Source organism: Bufo bufo, chromosome 2 (genome assembly GCF_905171765.1).
Source record: "Bufo bufo chromosome 2, aBufBuf1.1, whole genome shotgun sequence".
NCBI classification, from domain to species: Eukaryota; Metazoa; Chordata; class Amphibia; order Anura; family Bufonidae; genus Bufo; species Bufo bufo.
The window spans coordinates 472233854-472257941 of record NC_053390.1 but is presented as its reverse complement, the minus strand read 5'-3'; the positions used below and the strand labels follow the sequence as shown (position 1 = coordinate 472257941).

General features: G+C 47.3%; 1 protein-coding gene across 1 annotated transcript in view; it reads left to right on the top strand.

Moving 5' to 3' along the window:
- MPND (MPN domain containing) overlaps positions 1-24088 on the top strand; it is a 253005-nt gene that overhangs the window by 67602 nt on the left and 161315 nt on the right. The window contains exon 2 of the mRNA XM_040417738.1: positions 6726-6931. Within this exon, the coding sequence (XP_040273672.1) occupies positions 6728-6931 (204 nt within the window). The 5' untranslated portion in view covers positions 6726-6727. The remainder of the gene's footprint in view (positions 1-6725; positions 6932-24088) is intronic.

The window sequence follows — 24088 nt, the reverse complement described above, 5'->3', positions numbered from 1 at the left end:
CACCCCTCAAGGTATTCAAAACTGGGTTTACAAACTTTGTTAACCCTTTAGGTGTTCCACAAGAGTTAATGGCAGATGGAGAAACAATTTTGAAATTTATATTTTTTGGAAAATTTTCCAATATAATCAATTTTTTACAGGAGTAAAACAAGGGTTAACTGCCAAACAACACTCAAAATGGGTTGCCCTGATTCTGTAGTTTGCAAAAACACCCCATATGTGGTCGTAAACTACTGTTTGGCCGAACGGTAGCACATAGAAGGAGGGGAACACCATATGGGTTTTGGAAGGCAGATTTGGTAGGACTGGTTTTGTTTATACCATGTCCCATTTGAAGCCCCCTGTTGCACCCCTAGAATAGAAATTTCAAAAAAGTGACTCCATCTAAGAAAGTACACCCCTCAAGGTATTCAAAACTGGGTTTACAAACTTTGTTAACCCTTTAGGTGTTCCACAAGAGTTAATGGCAGATGGAGAAACGATTTTGAAATTTATATTTTTGGGAAAATTTTCCAATATAATCAATTTTTTCCAGGAGTAAAACAAGGGTTAACTGCCAAACAACACTCAAAATGGGTTGCCCTGATTCTGTAGTTTTCATAAACACCCCATATGTGGTTGTAAACTACTGTTTGGCCGAACGGTAGCACATAGAAGGAGGGGAACACCATATGGGTTTTGGAAGGCAGATTTGGCAGGACTGGTTTTGTTTATACCATGTCCCATTTGAAGCCCCCTGTTGCACCCCTAGAATAGAAATTTCAAAAAAGTGACTCCATCTAAGAAAGTACACCCCTCAAGGTATTCAAAACTGGGTTTACAAACTTTGTTAACCCTTTAGGTGTTCCACAAGAGTTAATGGCAGATGGAGAAACAATTTTGAAATTTATATTTTTTGGAAAATTTTCCAATATAATCAATTTTTTCCAGGAGTAAAACAAGGGTTAACTGCCAAACAACACTCAAAATGGGTTGCCCTGATTCTGTAGTTTGCAAAAACACCCCATATGTGGTCGTAAACTACTATTTGGCTAAACGGCAGGACATAGAAGAAGGGGAACGTCATTTTTGGAAGGCAGATTTTGCTGGACTGGTTTATTGACACCATGTACCCTTTCAAGCCCCCTGATGCACCCCTAGAGTAGAAACTCCATAAAAGTGACCCCATCTAGGAAACTACGGGATAAGGTGGTTGTTGTTTTGGGACTATTTTTGGGGTAAATTTGATTTTTGGTTGCTCTATATTACTCTTTTTTGAGGCAATGTAACAAAAAAATGTAATTCTAAAATTGTTTCTACATTCACTATTTGGTTTTGTGGAACACCTAAAGGGTTAACATAGTTTGTAAAGTAACTTTTGAATACCTTGAGGGGTGTAGTTTCTTAGATGGGGTCACTTTTTTGGAGTTTCTAGTCTAGGCTACATCAGGGGGGGCTTCTAATGGGACATGGTGTCAAAAAAAAAACTGTCCATCAAAATCTGCCTTCCAGAAACCATATGGAGTTCCCTTCGTTCTATGCCCTGCCGTGCGGCTATATAACCATTTACGACCACATATGGGGTGTCTCTGCAAACTACAGAATCGGGGCAATAAATATTTAGTTTTGTTTGGCTGTTAACCCTTGCTTTATTACCGGCAAAATGGATTCAAATTGAAATTTTGCCCAAAAATTGGTGTTTTGGCACAGTTTTTATTTTATATTTTTAACACCGTTCATCCGAGGCGTTTGGTCAAAAGTTATTTTTATAGCGACGACTTTTACGCACGCGACGATGCCCAATATGTATGGCTCTCAGACTTTGGAGACACTAAGCAGGCATCCTAAAACTGCGGCCCTCCAGATATTGTAAAACTACAATTCCCACCATGCCCTGCTGATGGCTGTAGGTTGTCTGGGCATGCTGGGAGTTATAGTTTTACAACATCTGGAGGGCCGCAGTTTGAGGATGCCTGCTCTAAAACTAATATTTTTTGGGGAAAGAAAAATTGTTTCCGTGTCTCCAAAGTCTGAGAGCCATAGTGTTTTATGTTCTCTAGTGGACTGTTGAGGATTATAAAAATTTAGTACTCCATGGAAGTGTGATACTCCCTGAAGCAATTGATAATGCAGAGGCCCGGATGATCGGGGCAAGTGTCACATTGAGTAGTGGTGTCCTTCCGTATCCCCCTCCTGCGACACACTCTGCACTTTTTTTGGGTTCGTCCCTTCTTTCCAGTATGGGGGACCACACCTGGAAAGTGTTGGCCAGGGACGATCCGGGCGCCTCCAATTCCCGAGGTACTCCGGCCTGCTCTTTCCCGGTCCGAAAAGATCAGGTCTTTGAGGACTGCCTCATAGAACTGGAGGAATGTCCCTGTGCTGCCAGCGCTTCGGGATAGTACAAAAGAGTTGTACATGGCAACCTGTACCAAGTAGACCGCAACTTTTTTGTACCATGCCCGGGTTTTGCGCATGGCGTTATATGGCGTGAGGACTTGATCAGAGAGATCAACTCCTCCCATATACCGATTGTAGTCGACGATACAATCGGGCTTGAGGACCGTTGCCGCGGTACCTCGCACAGGGACAGGGGTGGTGCCGTTACCGTGGATTGTGGACAGCATAAGGACATCCCTCTTGTCCTTATACCTGACCAGCAACAGGTTTCCACTGGTAAGGGCACGGGTCTCACCCCTGGGGATAGGTACCTGGAGGGGGTAGGCAGGGAGGCCGCGTTGATTTTTCCGCACGGTCCCACAAGCGAACGTGGATCTGGCGGCAAGGGACCTGAACAAGGGAATGCTGGTATAAAAGTTATCCACGTACAAGTGGTAACCATTATCCAGCAGTGGGTACATAAGGTCCCACACGAGTTTCCCGCTAACACCCAGAGTGGGGGGACATTCTGGGGGTTGAATACGGGAATCTCGCCCCTCGTACACACGAAATTTGTAAGTGTACCCTGAGGCACTCTCACAAATTTTGTATAGCTTCACGCCATACCTCGCCCGCTTTGTGGGAATGTATTGGCGGAAACTGAGTCTCCCCTTGAACGCAACGAGAGACTCATCAACCGCGACCTCCCTTCCAGGTACGTAGGCCTCCATGAATTTGGCCCCAAAGTGATCGATGACCGGCCGTATCTTATACAGCCGGTCATAGGCAGGATCACCTCGGGGTGGACATGCTGCATTATCGGAATAATGCAGACATTTCCGGATGGCCTCAAACCGTGTACGTGTCATGACCATACTGTACAGTGGGGTCTGGTATAGGACGTCCCCACTCCAGTATTGCCTGACACTGGGTTTTTGGACTAGACCCATATGCAGCACGAGGCCCCAAAATGTCCTCATCTCGGCTGCACTGACCGGCGTCCAGCCACCGGGTCTAGCCAAAACTGAGCCTGGGTTTTGAGCGACGAACTGTTGGGCGTACAGATTCGTCTGCTCCACCATCAAATTCACCAGTGGGTTACTGAAAAAAAAAACTAAAATAGTCTATTTCAGTAAACCCCACTGTGGGAATCTGGATTCCAGGATTGCCAGCAAAATCCGGAATCTCAGGCTCAAAGTCCACTGGGGGACACCAGCTAAGTTCATCGGCAGGGGGCTCCGGTGGACTTATTTGGTGGGCCGGGAAACCAGTACGAACCCCAGGGCGGCTCGTACTAGTGTGGGCCACAGGATCCCTAGCATGTGGGGCCCCTGGCTCCGCCTGGCGGCGTCTCCGCCGCCTTGGTGGCTCATCGTCATCCGATGATGATGAGGAGGATGCGGATGACAAAAGGAATGTGGGGTCATCCTCATCCTCACTGGGGCTCTCAGAGTCGGAGGCAATCTGGGCGTATGCCTCCTCGGCCGAGAACATCCGGCGGGCCATGGGTGTGTGTGCGTGTAGGTGTGCGTGTGTGGAAACCTTTATTCTATGTGCGTGTGTGTGGGGGCAACGGGTGTTCACGTACTAAAAAAGGCAAAAAAAAAAGGGCAAGTGTTAGGAAAAAAAAAAGTTAAAACTTGCTGATCAGTGGTACAACGCTGATCAGCGGTCGGTGGGGTGGTGGGGCGGGCGATGCGCTAACACTGGACGGACGCAAAAAAGTGCCGGCCAGTCAGCGCACGCAAAAAAAAAAAAAAGTGGTGGTGAGGAAGGGGGGAGGCTGGTGTGGGGTGGGGGAGGGGGGCTGGTGGGGGGTGGGGGGGGGACAAGTGGCAGGGGGGGGGCCGGGGTTAGGGTTAGATGGATAGATGGAAGTTTGGAATAAAAGTTTTTTTTTTTTTTTTCCTAACTAACTTTTCCCTTCTTTCCCTGCCTAACGGTGCCTCTCCCTCACTGACCCTAACCTACCTGGGTGGCGATGGGTGCAGGAGGGTGATGGATGGCGATTAGGGGGACACAGGAGCTCGTTCTGGACGGTGCAGCACGGTCAGGGTGCTGGACAGGAAGAGGAGGGGAGAGAGGAGCGCAGGAAGTTTGAATCTCGCGCCTCTCTCCCCTGCACCAATCAGCACCCTGGACAGCGGCGTTCAGCACCAGGGCCAGCACCGCCTCTCCAAATCCTCGGACTGCGATAGGTGGTGTAAAATTACGCCACCGATCGCAGTCTTTTTCCGGTTCATCTAGTCACAGGACACCCGAATGGACCGGAAACGCAGAAAACCGCAGGTCTGAATTGACCTGCGGTTTTCTGCGATCGCCGATACGGGGGGGTCAAATGACCCCCCCCTGCGTTGTTACGGGATGCCGGCTGAATGATTTCAGCCGGCGTCCCGTTCCGATTAACCCCTGCGGCGCCGGAATTCCGAATTTAAGTCAGGACGTACCGGTACGCCCTTGGTCCTTAAGGACTCGGGAAATAGGGCGTACCGGTACGCCCTGCGTCCTTAAGGGGTTAAGCAGATCCTCCAGGTATGAACAGGAGTCAGGCTCTTCCACTCCCTCAGGCAGACCCACTAGGCGAACACTGCATCTCCGCAGACGGTTTTCCATGTCATCAATCTTCCTCTGCTGGGCTGTAGAAATGTCAGCCAGTGACTGCAGCTGGGCCCTAAATGGAGCCACTGTATCCTTCACGTCAGAGATGCGGGCCTCTGCGCCTGTAGTGCATTCCTGTAAGGTTCTGACTGTAGTGCATCCATTTTCCCAGTCAGAATAGAACGGGAGTCTGTCATTGCTTTAAGCACGTCTGCAAGAGTAAGGCCACTCTCCTTCTCAGTATGCTGTTCTGATGTTTCAGCCGTAGGTGTGACAGGATCCTCTGTTGACTGTGGTTTGGGGTCAGGGGGTGCAGTAGGCCGCACATATTGCTCAATTTTGTTAGCAGTTTTATTCTGCTTAGTGGAAGCCATCACTACAAAATCGGTGCAAGTCCAAAGCGTCAGAAAATATCAGAGTCGGAAAATATGGCTAGAGCAGAAAAGGTGTCGCAAGGGAGCAGTCACTGATGTTAGATTATCATGTGGACGGACATGTCACATTCCACCAGTGCAATACCAAGTTTGGACAGTAGATGGCAGTCATCCCACATATAATTGCAAAATGGAGCCAAAGTCTTAAACTTAAATAACAGGCCCTCCTGTGTGAGTTGCACTTTGTGCAATCAGAGGTGGAAAGGGGGGGGGGGGGGTATGATTACAGTCACTGAGGTCCCCAAGAGTCAGGCAATTAGGTCCCAGTCCCACACCTCTCCCACTGCCCGGGAGGTAAGTGGAGCTCCCTGAATAGTGTATAAGGGGAGGATGGTCCGGATTGCACTTAGTCAGACAGAGCTCCAGTTTTCACCTCCTGCTTGGTTGGCAGCTAGCTCCGCCCCACAGTTTCTGGTATCTTTGACTGTAAAAATATCAGAAAATGTAAATGAATCCCCTGCAAGCAAGTGTGAACGGGCCTCACTTAAAAAGAGCGTGTGCAGTGCTCTCAACTGAAGTTGTTCTAAATTAGTGGTTTGTCATTTTCACACATATGAGATAATTTATTAAGTCCAGCGTTTTAGACACCGGTCCTAATACCCCTGCGCTGGTGCATCCACCACCACCCCTCCACCCTTGCGCATAACTTAGGCGCATCCACCACCAGCGCCTAACAGCCTTAACTCTACGCTAGCTCCCTTGCTGTCGTAGACTTAGATAATTTTCAAAAACTGACGTAGAAAATGATAAATGTCATGGGCCTGCCGACCCACCCTATTCCCCGCCCACGCCCCCCCCCTTTTTTTTTAGAACTGGCGTACGTGGTGTGGAAGGTGAAGAAGACGCAGATTCTGCTACAAATCCCTTTTGAGACAATCTGCGACAAATTTACTCCAAAATGACAGGAGACTGGGGGCAGTTTTATTGGAAAAAAGGCTTGCTGATGAACCTGCAGTGCTTCTGGGTATCAAAGGAACTGGAAGTCAGAACTGCTAGTAAACAGAGAGCCATGGGAAGCACGGTTCAGGGGGTGAAAAACATGAAAAAAAAGTGTTGTATGTACCAATTCATGAAAAAATACATTATATGAAAAAATACTTTGGTCTTAGACAACCCCTTTATAACCACTAGAAAATCACAATACATATTCATTTTTGGTGCTCTGTGCCACTGGAATGTCAGAATATGTGCACATCCCCCTCCCCCAAAAAAATAAAACTGTTGTGTGTCTTTGAAGTTCAGGAAATCTTATTATTTTAAATAATTTTTTATTATTTTTTTGTAGTACTGAGTTGCAAGGTGCATTGACTAAGAATGTTGTTTTCTTGTTCTTAGCAATGGAGGAACAATCTCCTTGGGGTGAGGATGGACTGGAAGAAGATGATGAGGATTTGGAAGAGAATGAGGCAGAGAGCTCTGGAAGACTGCCTCACTCTGGAAAGGCCAACAGCTTTTTGACAAAGAGGGGCATCACTCTGAGAGTACTCCTGAAAGATGGCCTGATAGAGCCTGGCCAAGGGGTTCTGTCTATTCTATACTTGGTGAGATCATACGTGTGTTGCACTTTCCTTAGGCCTCTTTCACACTTGCGTTGTCCGGATCCGGCGTGTACTCCACTTGCCGGAATTACACGCCGGATCCGGAAAAACGCAAGTGTACTGAAAGCATTTGAAGACGGATCCGTCTTCAAAATGCGTTCAGTGTTACTATGGCAGCCAGGACGCTATTAAAGTCCTGGTTGCCATAGTAGGAGCGGGGGAGCGGTATACTTACAGTCCGCGCGGCTCCCGGGGCGCTCCAGAATGACGTCAGAGCGCCCCATGCGCATGGATGACGTGCCATGCGATCACGTGATCCATGAGCTTGGGGCGCCCTGACGTCACTCTGGAGCGCCCCGGGAGCCGCACGGACGGTAAGTATGCTGCTCCCCACTACACTTTACCATGGCTGCCAGGACTTTAGCGTCCCGGCAGCCATGGTAACCATTCAGAAAAAGCTAAACGTCGGATCCGGCAATGCGCCGAAACGACATTTAGCTTAAGGCCAGATCCGGATCAATGCCTTTCAATGGGCATTAATTCCGGATCTGGCCTTGCGGCAAGTCTTCAGGATTTTTGGCCGGAGCAAAAAGCGCAGCATGCTGCAGTATTTTCTCCGGCCAAAAAACGTTCCGTTCCGGAACTGAAGACATCCTGATGCATCCTGAACAGATTTCACTCCATTCAGAATGCATTAGGATAAAACTGATCAGGATTCTTCCGGCATAGAGCCCCGACGACGGAACTCTATGCCGGAAGAAAAGAACGCAGGTGTGAAAGAGCCCTTACTTATAACAAGAAAGAAGATCTGCAGGTAGAGCAGTTAACAGTAGAGAACAGACTGCTTTTTAAAAGCAGACCTGCCATCAAGCTACTGCTGCTTTTTGTAAGACACGGAGAGGTCCGCTTTACTATTAGCCAAAAAGCTTTTTTTCAAGACTGGCGTTCCTATACATGAGTCTTGATTCCCTCTGCTCTGAAGTGAGATTATCCTAATTTGTACAAACATTTTTATTCAAAGGTTTTTTGAAATTTTTAACACTTTCAATCAATCATAAACTGACGTAGCATAAGTTGAAAAAAATCAATGCAGAAAACCTGAGTAGGCGTGTCTAGGAAAAGTATTAGCACGTAGGCATCAACGATATGTGCTATCACTGTCCACTATGCAGTCCAGAGGGGCCATTACAGGTAACAGGTTAAGTGTAAGGTAGAGAAACATGAATAACCAACAGACATCGGAGACGGACCAATAATGATCCGGGGAGCTGGGGAGTCTAGCCAGCAAAGGAGGCAATACGGATAATAACAATACATTAGTAAGTGCCTTGTATTACCTTTCTCTACATGATAAATGCCATATCCTGAAGTGAGACAACCCCTTTAACTGCTGAAGGGGTTTTTCCAAGCTACTGCAATAATCTGTGTGGCCGCTAGGAAGAAGAAGCTTATCAGTTGTCGTGGGTTTGGAGGAATTCTCAGATTTAATTTATTAACCCCTTCCCGACTGCCATATGGATATACACTCACCTAAAGAATTATTAGGAACACCATACTAATACGGTGTTGGACCCCCTTTTGCCTTCAGAACTGCCTTAATTCTACGTGGCATTGATTCAACAAGGTGCTGATAGCTTTCGTTAGAAATGTTGGCCCATATTGATAGGATAGCATCTTGCAGTTGATGGAGATTTGAGGGATGCACATCCAGGGCACGAAGCTCCCGTTCCACCACATCCCAAAGATGCTCTATTGGGTTGAGATCTGGTGACTGTGGTTGCCATTTTAGTACAGTGAACTCCATTGTCATGTTCAAAAAACCAATTTGAAATGATTCGAGCTTTGTGACATGGTGCATTATCCTGCTGGAAGTAGCCATCAGAGGATGGATACATGTTCTCATTCTGTTTACGCCAAATTCGGACTCTACCATTTGAATGTCTCAACAGAAATCGAGACTCATCAGACCAGGCAACATTTTTCCAGTCTTCAACAGTCCAATTTTGGTGAGCTGGTGCAAATTGTAGCCTCTTTTTCCTATTTGTAGTGGAGATGAGTGGTACCCGGTGGGGTCTTCTGCTGTTGTAGCCCATCCGCCTCAAGGTTGTGCGTGTTGTGGCTTCACAAATGCTTTGCTGCATACCTTGGTTGTAACGAGTGGTTATTTCAGTCAACGTTGCTCTTCTATCAGCCTGAATCAGTCGGCCCATTCTCCTCTGACCTCTAGCATCCACAAGGCATTTTTGCATACTGGATGTTTTTCCCTTTTCACACCATTCTTTGTAAACCCTAGAAATGGTTGTGCGTGAAAATCCCAGTAACTGAGCAGATTGTGAAATACTCAGACCGGCCCGTCTGGCACCAACAACCATGCCACGCTCAAAATTGCTTAAATCACCTTTCTTTCCCATTCTGACATTTAGTTTGGAGTTCAGGAGATTGTCTTGACAAGGACCACACCCCTAAATGCATTGAAGCAACTGCCATGTGATTGGTTGACTAGATAATTGCATTAATGAGAAATAGAACAGGTGTTCCTAATAATTCTTTAGTGTATATGTGCTATTTGCATATGCCCTGTGCAGCTAGCACGTATATACACGTGCTGGCAGCGCTTTAATTCCAGTGCTGATCAGCGCAGGGATTAAAGCTCCTGCAATCTAGCAGGAGCAGTTCGGGTCTCGGCTGACAGATGCAGCAGGGACCCTGGGGAGAAGACGGGAGCGGTTTATTACCGCTTCTGCCTTCTCCTGTGCCGACAGGAGGACAGCGCTGCACGAGTGCAGGGGAGAGAAAGCCGCTTCCTCTGTTTGTCCCGGTGGTCATGTGACCGCCGGGGGTGTCTAGAGCAGGGGCAGGAACAGAGCTGCAGGGTCTAAGGAGACCCTGATCAGCTCTGCCTGTGTGTTATTCCCCCACAGGGGGCAGTTTTCCCCTGTAACTTGGGCTCCTGTGGATGCCCCAGTTACAGTGGAAACAGTGGGGGGAAAAAAAAAATAAAAAATAAAAGTTGTGTCCTCCACAGGTCTTTTAATGACCTCCTGGGGGACAGATTATGTGCCCAAAAAAAATTAAAATATAAGTAAAAAAAATTATAATAAGAGAATACAGATAAATAAAAAAATGCTGTCGCTAACAGAAACCGTCACCATAGTCGCCCCGTTCTCTCAAACCTATACATGTTATATATGAAAACGATCGTCATAAAATAGGTAACCCATTGCAATAATTAATTTGTGTCAGTTTTAATATTTAAGAAATAAAAAGCTATAATTTAAAAAAAATTTACTTTTTTATAATAATTTGCAGTTTTCCTCCAAATTAAGCTTTTAAGGACCGGGCTCATTTTCACCTTCAGGACCAGGCCATTTTTTGCAAATCTGACCATTGTCACTTTATGTGTGAATAACTTTAAAACGCTTTTACTTATCCAGGCCATTCTGAGATTGTTTTTTTTCATCACATATTGTACTTCATGACACTGGTAAAATGGAGTAAAAAAAAATTATTTTTTATTTATAAAAAAAATACCAAATTTGCCAAAATTTTCAAAGTTTCAATTTCTCTACTTCTATAATACATAGTAATGCCTCCAAAATAGTTATTAATTTACATTCCCCATATGTCTACTTCATGTTTGGATCATTTTGGGAATGCCATTTTATTTTTTGGGGACGTTACAAGGTTTAGAAGCAAATCTTAAGGACCAGTTCAGGTCTGAAGTCACTTTGTGGGGCTTACATTATAGAAACCACCCAAAAATGACCCCAGTCTAGAAACTACACCCCTCAAGGTATTCCAAACTGATTTTACAAATTTTGTTAACCCTTTAGGTGTTCCACAAGAGTTAATAACAAATGGAGATAACATTTCTGAATTTAAATTTTTTGGCAAATTTTTCATTTTAATCCATTTTTTCCAGTAACAAAGCAAGGGCTAACAGCCAAACAAAACTCAATATTTATGGCCCCGATTCTGTAGTTTGCAGAAATACCCCATATGTAGTCGGAAACTGCTGTACGGGCACGCGGCAGGGCACAAAAGGAAGGGACCGCCATATGGTTTTTGGAAGGCAGATTTTGCTGGACTGGTTTATGTCCCATTTGAAGCCACCCTGATGCGCCCCTATAGTAGAAACTCAAAAAAAGTGACCCCATTTTGAAAACTGCGGGATAAGGTGGTAGTTTTGTTGCTACTCTTTTAGGGTAAATGATTTTTGGTTGCTCTATATTACACTTTTTTTGAGGCAAGGTATTAAAAAATAGAAATTCTGAAATTTCATCTCCATTTGCCAATAACTCTTTTGGAACACCTAAAGGGTTAACAAAGTTTGTAAAATCAGTTTTGAATACCTTGAGGTGTGTAGTTTTTTAGATGGAGTAACTTTTTTGGAGTTTCTACTCTAGGGGTACATCAGGGGGGTTTCACATGGGATATGGTGTCAAAAAACCAGTCCATCAAAATCTGCCTTCCAAAAACCATATGGCGTTCCCTTCCTTCTGTGTCCTGCCGTTTGGCCATACATATGGGGTGTTTCTGCAAACTACAGAATCGGGGCAATAAATATTGAGTTTTGTTTGGCTGTTAACTCTTGCTTTGTTACTGGAAAAATGGATTAAAAAGGAAAATGTGAAAAAAAAATTGCTGTTTTGGGACCGTTTTAATTTTTTGTTATTTACATCGTTGATCTGACAGGTTAGATTGTGTGCTATTTCTATAGAGCAGGTTGTTACGGACGTGACAATACCAAATATGACTACTTTTTGGGAGTTTTTGTTTCAGTTTTACATAATAAAGCTTTTTTTTTTTAATGATTTGTTTGTCTCCACATTCTGAAAGCCAATTGTATATTTTTTTTTTGGGCGACTGTCTTATATAGGGGCTCATTTTTTGCGGGATGAGATGTTGGTTTGATTGGCACTATCTTGGGGTGCATATGACATTTTAGTCGCTTGCTATTACACTTTTTGTGATGTAAGGTGACAAAAATGGCTTTTGACACCGTATTTATATATATATTTTTTTGCTGTGTTCACCTGAGGGGTTTGGTCATGTGTTATTTTTATAGAGCAGGTTTTTACAGACACGGCGATACCTAATATGTATAGTTTTGATTTATTTATTTTACTTTAACACAATAACAGCATTTTAGAATAGGATAGCTGCCTTACATCTGGTGGCATTAGCGGCAAAGCTTGTTCAGTGCTCCAGACAAAAAAAAATGACCAGGAGCCATTGGCTACTAAACTAATAAATTTAGGAGCCAAATTACATTTTTTTGTCGCCAAATTTAAAATGCATATAATATTTTAAAAAAGGACTTTGAGAAGATGAGACGCAGGTCACAGTAGTGAGCCAGCACTACATATAGGAGAAAACAGCACCACATACCTCTCACATCCAGGGACATCTTCTGGGGGGACAAGGTTACTAAAAATGGCGAATTGCGTGGTTTCGAGTTTTTTTTTTTTCTGTTACGGCCTTCACCGAGCGGGAATATTTTTTTATATTTTAATAGCTCACACTTTTTGGGACGTGGCGATATGTAATATGTTTATTCTTTATTGTTTGTCAATTTTATATGTAAAACTGGGAAGGGGGCCATTTAAACTTTTATTATTTTGGTGTTTTTTTTTTTATTTAATAACCATTTCTTCCCTTAGGGACTAGAACCTGGATCTTTTCTTCCCTTGTGCTATTCACCCTGATAGTGATCTATCAGGGTGAATAGGATCTCACACATCTCCCTGCTGCCCTGGGCTCTGTACACACAGCAGCAGGGAGCTGAACATGGCAGCCAGGGCTTCAGTAACGTCCTGGCTGCCATGGTAACGATCTGAGCCCCAGCAGTGTAATCTGCCACTGCCACCAATAGAGGGGATGGGACCCCGTGGCCACTATATAACAATGAGGGGTGGGGACTTGTGGCCAGTGATAATGGGGAAGGGGGGAAGAGGCTTTGGGGGGGCGCACTGCACCACCAATGAATGTAATTAAAGAGGACCTTTCATAGGTCCAAAGAATATGAACTTAGTAGTAGGCTGCATAGAGCGGCGCCCAGGGATCTAAGTGCACTTACTATTATTCCTGGGCGCCGATCCATTCACCCGCTGTGGCCCCCGGTATTTTCAACATTCAGAGCAAGGAGGAGGAGACGCCAGTGTCTCTCCTTCTCCCTGACAGCAGCACTGTCCAATCAGAGCTCAGAGCCAGGGAGAAAAAAAAACTCCTTGGCTCTGAGCTCTGCGCTGTGATCTGGATTCTGGTTGAAGGTATTTTGGACCATTCCTCTTTACAAAACATCTTTAGTTCATTCAGGTTTGATGGCTTCCGAGCATGGACAGCTCTCTTTAAGTCACACCACAGATTTTCAATTATATTCAGGTCTGGGGACTGAGATGGCCATTCCAGAACGTTGTACTTGTTCCTCTGCATAAATGCCTTAGTGGATTTTGAGCAGTGTTTAGGGTCGTTGTCTTGTTGAAAGATCCAGCTTTGTCACTGATTCCTGGACATTGGTCTCCAGAATCTGCTGATACTGAGTGGAATCCATGCGTCCCTCAACTTTGACAAGATTCCCAGTCCCTGCACTGGCCACACAGCCCCACAGCATGATGGAACCACCACCATAGTTTACTGTAGGTAGCAGGTGTTTTTCTTGGAATGCTGTGTTCTTTTTCCTCCATGCATAACGCCCCTTGTTATGACCAAATAACTCAATTTTAGTTTCATCAGTCCACAGCACCTTATTCCAAAATGAAGCTGGCTTGTCCAAATGTGCTTTAGCCCACCTCAAGTGGCACTTTTTGTGCTGTGGGCGGAGAAAAGGCTTCCTCTGCATACAGCATCTCCTTGTGTAAAGTGCGCCGAAAGGTTGAACGATGCACAGGGACTCCATCTGCAGCAACATGATGTTGTAGGTCTTTGGTGCTGGTCTGTGGGTTGACTCTGACTGTTCTCACCATTCGTTGCTTCTGTCTATCCGAGATTTTTCTTGGTCTGCCACTTCGAGCCTTAACTTGAACTGAGCCTGTGGTCTTCCATTTCCTCAATATGTTCCTAACTGTGGAAACAGACAACTGAAATCTCTGAGACAGCTTTCTGTATCCTTCCCCTAAACCATGATGGTGAACAATCTTTGTCTTCAGGTCAAAATTAAAGGAGGAGGGAAACTTACAATTGACCCCCTTAAATACTCTTTCTCATAATTGGATTCACCTGTGTATGTAGGTCAGGGGTCACTGAGCTTACCAAGCCAATTTGAGTTCCAATAATTAGTTCTAAAGGTTTTGGAATCAATAAAATGACAACAGTGCCCAAATTTATGCACCTGCCTAATTTTGTTTAAACAATTATAGCACACTTTCTGAAAATCCAATAAACTTCATTTCACTTCTCAAATATCACTGTGTGTGTCTCCTATATGATATATTTAACTGACATTTTTTATCGTAACAACCAACGATTTATACAGGAAAATCATGACGATTAACAAGGTTGCCCAAACTTTCGCATCCCACTGTACTTTAGCTATAACTTAAACCATTAATAGTAAATCCGGCGGTCCACACTAAACCCCACCTTGCTGTGCATTTTGGCTTAAAAGTGATTGATGGGATGCTTTGTATGCACATACACAGCAGTCAGCCATCTATTATCGATGAGAGGATCTGGGGAGTGCGCCCCTCATAGTCTCATCAGTGGACTCATAAACTATGTGTCCAGTGAGTTCTCTGATTGTCTTCTCATCAACCCGTACAATTTTATGCACTTTGGACCTGTCCATATGCTGTTCTGCCTTTACATTGGGCAGCATAGTCCAATGAGAGATTGGTTTTAAGAAGGGGGGGTGTAGTAAGGAAATAAAGAGTGAGGGTATTTTTTAAAAGTTTTTAATTATACTGTAAAGTGTATGCTTTATACTGCTTATTTGGTGAGAATTATATGCCTAAATACTTAAATCCTTATCAATTTCACTAACATTCCACATATAGTAAGGCTGGTTACAGCCTGCATTTGTGGGCGGGGCTGCCCGCAATATAATGCCGAGCGACCTCACCCTGTGGACGGTCACTTCGTGCCTCCTCCTCCAGTCGGTTCTGTCACTTCCGGGTCGTCAGTGCTCCCAGCCTACGTCACTTCCGCGGTAAGTTACGGCTCTCCAGCTTCCTCAGCTGGGGGCTGCGTCCGTCCGGCATGACGAGCTGGGCTCGGCCGGGGCTTCCTCCCTCTTTCAGCTCCTGAGAAGCCTCATCGCAGCGGTGCATTTTCCTTTTTCTGTTCAGGGCTTTTTCACGTAGCGGCAGCCGCGGCGCTTTGGGTAGGGCTGTCCGCTCCCTCTGGGATCGGCTTGCGGATTTCCCTGTCATAAGCAGCACTGCTCTGTGGCCGCTTCATTACCTCTAAAGAAGTGAACGCAATGTGTTTTGGGTGGGTTGTGGCGTTTGTTCTGCTTCACAGACGTTGGGCTGCAGGATGCCGGTGGCTCCAGAGGCGGCCCATAGCATGGGTTGGGTCCGCAGCTTTGCTCCGGGCGGACTCCGGCCCATCCCATGCTCTGGGCCTGAGCTTAAGGGGGAGGTGCTGCCGTGCACATAAGGGAGTTCTCCAGTCACCTGGAGAGCGGCGTTTCCACTTGGCTGGCACACCTGCTGGGGGGCTGGATCTCCGTTAACCGGGTCCTTCCCTTCCCAGGTTAGGTGAAGGTGCTATGTCCTGTTTCCAAATGTACCATTTCGGGCTCAGGAATTAATTTTTGAGCTTGTGGTCTATACCTAGGTGCTGATAAATTTTTCCAAAATGAACAGGGCTCTAGCACCATCTGATATCCAGTCTTCCGTTCAGCCAAGCAGCTGCTCAACAGCTTCCTGAAGTTCATCAGGTATCACGGACACGTCATTTGTCTGTCTTCCCGGCTTCTGGTCTCAATCTCATATATCATTTGTTGTCTCCCTGGATCGCCCAGGCACACCCTGCCTCTGTCATCCTGGATCGCCCAGGCTCGCTCTGTTTCTTTCATCCTGGATCGCCCAGGCACACGCTGCCTCTGTCATCCTGGATCGCCCAGGCTCGCTCTGTTTTTCTGCCATCCTGGATCGCCCAGGCACTCGCTGCCTCCGTCATCCTGCATCGCCCAGGCTCGCTCTCTTTCTGTCATCCTGGATCGCCCAGGCACACGCTGCCTCTGTCATCCTGGATCGCCCAGGCTCGCTCTGTTTTTCTGCCATCCTGGATCGCCCAGGCACTCGCTGCCTCTGTCATCCTGGATCGCCCAGGCTCGCTCTGTTTCTGTCATCCTGGATCGCCCAGGCACACGCTGCCTCTGTCATCCTGGATCGCCCAGGCTCGCTCTGGTTTTCTGCCATCCTGGATCGCCCAGGCACTCGCTGCCTCCGTCATCCTGGATCGCCCAGGCTCGCTTTGTTTCTGTCATCCTGGATCGCCCAGGCACACGCTGCCTCTGTCATCCTGGATCGCCCAGGCTCGCTCTGTTTTTCTGCCATCCTGGATCGCCCAGGCACTCGCTGCCTCCGTCATCCTGGATCGCCCAGGCTAGCTCTGTTTCTGTCATCCTGGATCGCCCAGGCTAGCTCTGTTTCTGTCATCCTGGATCGCCCAGGCTCGCTCTGTTTCTGTCATCTTGGATCGCCCAGGCTCGCTCTGTTTCTGTCATCCTGGATCGCCCAGGCTCGCTCTGTTTCTGTCATCCTGGATCGCCCAGGCCTCGCTCGGTCTCTGTCATCCTGGATCGCCCAGGCCTCGCTCTGTTTCTGTCATCCTGGATCGCCCAGGCCTCGCTCGGTCTCTGTCATCCTGGATCGCCCAGGCCTCGCTCTGTTTCTGTCATCCTGGATCGCCCAGGCCTCGCTCTGTTTCTGTCATCCTGGATCGCCCAGGCCTCGCTCTGTTTCTGCCATCCTGGATTGCCCAGGCACACGCTGCCTCTGTCATCCTGGATCGCCCAGGCTAGCTCTGTTTTCTGTCATCCTGGATCGCCCAGGCTCGCTCTGTTTTTCTGTCATCCTGGATCGCCCAGGCTCTCTCCGTCTCTGTCACCTGGAATCACCCAGGCCCACGCTGCCTCTGTCATCCTGGTTAGTCGACTCACGTTCCGCCTAGGCCTTACTGAGCATCTCAGGTCCACTTAGACGGACACTTCCACTTGTCTGTTTTTTCACCTGCGCCCCCAGGGTTGATTTTCTGCCCGTTTCGCTCGGGTATTCTGGTTGGCCAGTGCCCACCTGAATCGCTCAGGTCCACGTACTGGCTGTCTTTTTCCTAGAATAACTCGGACGTCGCCACCATCAGGGTCCATCTTGGTTTCCACCTCATACCTGTCCGGTGCCTTTCCTGAATCACTCAGGACATTTAACAGCCCGGCACCTGCCTGAACCACTCAGGCCAATGTTACCACCATGTCGCTCGGGTCACTTTTTCTGTCACGGCACGTACACGTCCAGAATCGCGTCAGGTACTCCATCCGAGTCACTCAGGGCGTCACTCGATTCACTCTGGTCCATTTGGCTTGTCACCAGAATCATTTTAGTTCCTCTAGTCACCAAATCACCCGTCCTCGGCACATTTCTTTTTTCCCGGCACCCCACATCTTCTGGTCGGGTCCTCCCTCTTGTTCTTTTCCGCCACTCTCGTCCTTCCTTGTTCCCCGTTTACGGTCCTTCGTTCCCTCTTCTTCTTTCTCTTCCCGGCTCTCCTAAAGCGGTGTTATTCGTAGCTACCTACTCTTCTATTCACAGGTGCTTTGTTCATTGTCCGTACTGCCTCCAGTACCTCCTTGTGGCGCGTGCCAGTCCTGTTGTTCGAACCATCAGTTTCGCGCGATTAGGGTAGGATTACGTTTCCTTCATGTTTCTTTCCTCATTTTTATGCGGGTTCTATCTTTCAAAAAAATATTTAAAAAAATTTACTTATTGGCTTTTCCTTTACAGGTGCAAGATGTCCCAACCATTCGATATTGAAGACAGCTTCTCGGGTCCCGGGTCATCGGTTTCTGGGCACGCCGGTAGCCCGTCGCTAAGGCGTTGGACCATCCCCAAACTTATTGCTGAACTGAATAAGAGGGGTATTCCCCATCCGGCTTCTGCTCGGAAGGCAAAGCTCTACCGCCTTCTGAGGACAGAGTCGGGGAGCTGCAATTCGCAGTCCTCCCTCTCCTCTATTCAGTTGTCACTGAACCAGCTGCAAGCCACCATCAGCGGCTTGGTCGGTTCTTTGGCGGATGTCCAATCCAGGGTATCCGAGCTAGAGTCACGTGCCCCGGAGGATTCCCCGGCTGCGGTCACGACAGTTGTTCCTTCAACCTCTCAAGTACCAGCGTTGGGTACGCCCAACGCTAGTCCAGCTGTGGCCCCAGCCCACTTCGTCCCTGAGGCCATTAAGAAGGACATTCTAGCTGGGAAGGATGTCAACCTGGCATCCATCCTGATAGCTTCCCAAGATGTGGCCGAGAACAAAGTCATCAATTGTGGGGAGGTTGCAGTGCTACTTAGGGCGAAAGATGCCCGCCTGAATAGAAAACTTTCTATTCCGGAATTTGTGTTGGCATTCAGCCTCTATCGCGATGTAGTCTGCTCTGCCCATCCACTCAGACGGGAGGAACTAGACACGTATCTTTACCATCTGACGGATCTGGGATATAAGTATGGCGGCTCCAATTTTTACGATTACCATCGTTCTTTCTCCGCCAAGGCTGTGGCAGCCCTGGTCCAATTTCAGTTCGTTACTAACTGGGCGAATTTGGACATGGAGCTCTTTTTCCGGCACTTCGCCGGGCTAAGAGCTCCTACCTGCACGACATGCCAGTCCATCTCGCACACTGCGGACTGGTGCCCTTTGCTGGCCACCCCGGGTCTTGATCGGGCCCTCCCATCTTCCTCCGGCCAAAGAAGCCAGCCGACCGTGAACAAGTTGGGCAGGCCTATCGTGTTCCTTGGGCAGAGCCAGGTCTGTAATAATTTTAATACAGGAGGGTGCGGTTTTTGTAGCTGCAGAGCCTTGCACATCTGCTCCCTGTGCTTTAGGGCTCACCCCTGTTCTTCCTGCCCTAAAAAAGCTTCAAAGTCCTGACTAGCCGACATTAACATTGAGTTAATTACAGGAGCACCCGGATCAGCAGTTAGTCCAGCTCCTCCTTTCAGGATTTACGAGGGGTTTCCACACGGGGTTGATCGCCCTCCCTCGGGAGTCCTGGGAGGGGAAAAATCTGTAGTCAGCCATACAGGATCCGGGCGCAGTTGACAGTCTATTGTTAGCAGAGGTCCATAAAGGGTTCCTCTTGGGCCCATTTGACGCAATCCCGTTTGATACCTGGAGGATTAGCCCGATTGGGTTAGTCTCTAAGCAATCTTCAAATAAAAAAAGGTTAATTTACGACCTGTCTGCGCCCCATATGTCCTCTACACCCAGCTGGAATTCCTTGATTCCGTCAGAGGAGTTCGCCATGTCTTACTCCACCATAGAGGAAGCGATTAAGTTCATTTGGCAGTCAGGGAGAGGGGCCCTGCTTGCCAAAGCCGATATAGCGGACGCCTTTAAGCTGCTTCCCATTGCACCTCTACTCTGGGGATTTTATGGCATCAAGTGGGCCCATAGGTATTATTTTGCCAATAGACTCACCTTTGGCTCCAAGAGCAGCCCTTGGTTATTCGACCAGTTCGCGGGCGCCCTGCACTGGATTTTGGGTCATCACGGGGGTTTGGACATGGTCATTCACTATCTCGACGACTACTTAATCGTCCAAAGCCCCCGGGGTGATTCCTCCGGGCTGGATATCCTGCTCCAGCTGTTCTCCAGTCTCCAGTCGCTACTTCCAAGACTGAGGGCCCTAGCACAAGGGTCACCTTCCTAGGTATCGTGTTGGATACCGTCCGCATGGAGGCAAGTCTGCCGGAGGCGAAGTTATCCAGGATCAGGACTGCAGTCTCCGCCGCTGCTTCATCCAGGGTTCTTACCAAACTGGAGTTGCAGTCCCTCTTGGGTTCTTTGAATTTCGCCTCCCGGATTATGCCCCAGGGTAGATCCTTCGTGTCTAGGCTCCTCAATCTTCTCCCCCCGGCCCAAGACCAAGATTCCACCGTCCATCTTGACAACCAAGCTGTTGCGGATCTGCTCATGTGGCACTCCTTCCTGACTTCCTGGAACGGCATTTCCCTTTTCGTGCCCACTCCGGATGCCTCTTCGCCAAGGATCCATTCCGAAGCTGACGCCTCTCCCGGGTTTGCGGCCATTTTCCATCCGCATTGGCTGGTTGGCAATTGGCCAACGGAATTCTTCCTTGATAGCGAGTCCCTCAAATCTTCCCCTCTCCTGGAACTGTATCCTCTGGTGGCGGCCGCCCAGGTTTGGGGCCCCCTCTGGGCCAACAAACCCGTGGTGTTTGTTAAGGATAGTCTAGTGTTGGTGGAAGTACTCTCCAAGGGTAGGGCCAAATCTCCAAGATTATGTCCCTCCTTCGCAGGTTGGTTTGGCTTTCTCTGCGGCACAACTTCCATATCTTCCCTTCCCACATTGCGGGGGCTGAGAATGTAGCGGCTGACGCCTTGTCCCGATTTAACTTCACCATCTTCTTCCAGGCAATGCCAGACGCAGACCCGGTGGGCACGCCCGTTCCCCCGTTCAGCCTCCTGACCATGGACTAAGGCAACTGGTGGTATCCGCGAAGAAGTTGGTCCAAGGATCTTTAGCTAAGAACGCCGCCAGGAATTATCTTACGGGATACGAGGTGTTCCGGCGCTTCATGCTCAGCCACCCGCAGAACGGCCAAGACGATGTTACCTTTCTCATGGCGTTCATCGCCCACTGCCATTTCTACTTGCACCTCTTTTATAACCCTATCAAGGGGTATTTAGCAGGGGTTCAGCATTACAGATTACTTGATGATCCTTCTTGCCAGTCCATCATGTCTAACCAAGCTGTCAGGGCCACCCTTAGGGGCATACAAAAAAACAGTGCAGACCCAGTGGCGCGCAGACAGACAGTTTCTGGGGAGTTATTTCGGGGTTTGTCCCTAGCTCTAGACGGTTCCCCCTTTGGGCACCCAGCAAGCCTTATCATCAAGGCTGCAATGTATCTCGGGTTTTATGGATTTCTAAGGCCGGGGGAATTTACTTGTAGTGCTATAACACGCTCCACCCTTCTTAAACGCCATCTCGTTCGGCAGGGTGGCCAGTTTTCTTTATTTCTCCCATCTTCCAAGACAAGTCAAGTAGGTCCTCCCGTCGAGATCAAGTTCTTCCCCACATCAAGCAGTTGGTGTCCTGTCAAGGTGCTGGGGGACCTTGCCGAGTTTCTCCTTCCTCTTGCTCCAGAGGACCCGCTCCTTCCCCTCCAAGGCAGGCCTCTCACCGCGACCCAGTTCATTACCCACATTTGCACGTTAGCAGCAGGTTTGGGGTATAATCCAGATACCATTTCAGGGCACTCATTCCGCATAGGAGCCGCCTCCTCGGCCTCCAAGCACCAGGTACCCGCGCATGTTATCCGCAAGATGGGGCGCTGGAGGTCCTCGTGCTTTGCCAGGTATATTCCCGACCCGCAGGTTGAGATTTCCAGGGCTTTTTGTTCGTTGGCTTTGTGATTTGTCCAGTTCGGTTCAAATAAAATATCTCACTCCTAACAGCGTTGATAGTCTTTTTGCCCACATATTCAGGCCTACCTCGCACTGGCTCCGGGCACAGTTCAGCCAGATAGATCATGGAGGGTGGTAGGCATCCCTCCCAACTCCACGTTCATGCACACCTCAGCCCCTACCACAAATAGTAAGGCTGGTTACAGCCTGCATTTGTGGGCGGGGCTGCCCGCTATATAATTCCGAGCGACCTCACCCTGTGGACGGTCGCTTCGTGCCCCACCCTCCCGACCCTTCTTTCTTTCATTCCACTCTCTTGGGTGGCCCACATATTCAGGCCTACCCCGCACTGGCTCCGGGCACAGTTCAGGCAGATAGATCATGGAGGGTGGTAGGCATCCCTCCCAACTTCAAGTTCATGCACCCCTCAGCCCCTACCACAACTAATGTATGTGAATGTGTGTTTTTTTTTTTTGTAAACTTATTTACATGGTCTGGAGAAATCCAGGTACATTTTTGGCCACCCAGTGGTAAAATAATCCATGGAAATAATGAGCATGTTATTTCTGCTGATTCAACGTGGAAAATTGGCAGATTAGCCCTACTGAATGTCGATGGGCCTAATTCTCGTGCAGATCTGTGGTTTATCCACTGCCGTAATCTGTGTCAGCCTGGGCATTCTTCCATAGATCAGCTTGTAAAATAAATGCCAGATTAGCCGTAGGCAATCCATGAGGTGTGAACCTACCCTAATTGAGTGACTTAAATCTGATTGTTTCAGTCACTCTCTGTGGAACAATGCAAGAAAACTTAAGCTTATAATGATTTCATACAGGATGTTTTGGCACTGTTATGAGTTTCACAGATTTATTTCTATTAACTTGTGTACAGGCTGTTCAGAACCAGAGATATCAGGAATGGTGTCCAGAAGTAGGCCATAGTCAGAGCCAGGTAATTCCATGAGCAAATCTGGGACAGAAACGGGCGATACTAGGAGGAGATCTTTATCAAAATCAGAAAGTACTAGGAACGGGTTTTGTATTGAACAAGGAAGATAAATAGCTATAGGCAGCGAGAAATTAGCTTCATCCCTCAATTACTCCAAGGTTCTTATTAAGAAAGCCATGTGACTTGGAAGATGTTGGAGCATCAGAAAGTAGAAACTATGCAGCACTGTGACACTAATCCACCATGGGGCTCGTAACGCGTCCATATTCTGTGTGCCATTTTACTTGTCTGAAATACCGGTAAACACATACTGGATTTTTCTGCTTCTTGATAACAGAAATGGCGATTAGGAACCTTGGAGGGAACCAGGAGGTACCAGGAACTGTGGTCAGTGTCCAAATGAGACAGGGTGATCAACAGGAGAGATGTCAGCATGTGATAAATCAGAGGATAACATAGGAGCATAGCCAGAAGCAAGCAAGATGTTAGGACCAGGACTAGAACTACAGGTACTAAGTGTAGTATCCAATGATTAACACAGGAACATAGGAGTAACCAAGAGTCAGCATTACAAGTAGTACAACATACTGTATACCAGGAGAAGCATCTAAATGTCAAAGAACAGGAATTGGGAACATGGCAGTGTCCACAAGAACAGAGGCTGGAGGGAATCGGATTCAGAAACTGCATTATGAACTGAATGCTAACACTTAAGAAATGGATGAGAGAGCTGGATGGGTTAAAATAACAGGCCTGCGTGAACACATCAGAAAAATACAATTGTTTTATTTTTTACTCAGATCCAGGAAGAGCTAAAGAGAAACAATTTTTTTTTTATTATCAGTTTTGTAATAAAAATTAATACCTTATTAATTTATTTTGCTGTTTTACTAAAGAAATAGGCATCCAAAGTCCTGGGTGTCTATTGTGCTTTATAATCAATATAGTAGTACACCGCTGACATGTCAGCAGTGTACGGATTCCGCTGTGGGGCCACAGTGAATGTTGTATGGGCAGGAACACACATTGCCCCACAGCTTTGCTAAGTCCTGACATAGTACATCGATACCCAGGTGTGCTATCTCAGGATTTAGCGGAGCGTGCTCTTGCTTCTGTCAGCTCAGTTCTGCTGAAAAGCTCACATGCAGAGCATTTAGCTGAGTGGAGCAGGCACAGGCGGGATCCTGCTTAGCTCCAATAAATCCTGGGAGAGCACACCTGTACAGGGTCTCGATGTACAGGGTGGGCCATTTATATGGATACACCTTAATAAAATGTGAATGGTTGGTGATATTAACTTCCTGTTTGTGGCACATTAGTATATGTGAGGGGGGAAACTTTTCAAGATGGGTGGTGACCATGGCGGCCATTTTGAAGTTGGCCATTTTGAATCCAACTTTTGTTTTTTCAATAGGAAGAGGGTCATGTGACACATCAAACTTATTGGGAATTTCACAAGAAAAACAATGGTGTGCTTGGTTTTAACGTAACTTTATTCTTTCATGAGTTATTTACAAGTTTCTGACCACTTATAAAATGTGTTCAATGTGCTGTCCATTGTGTTGGATTGTCAATGCAACCCTTTTCTCCCACTCTTCACACACTGATATCAACACCGCAGGAGAAAT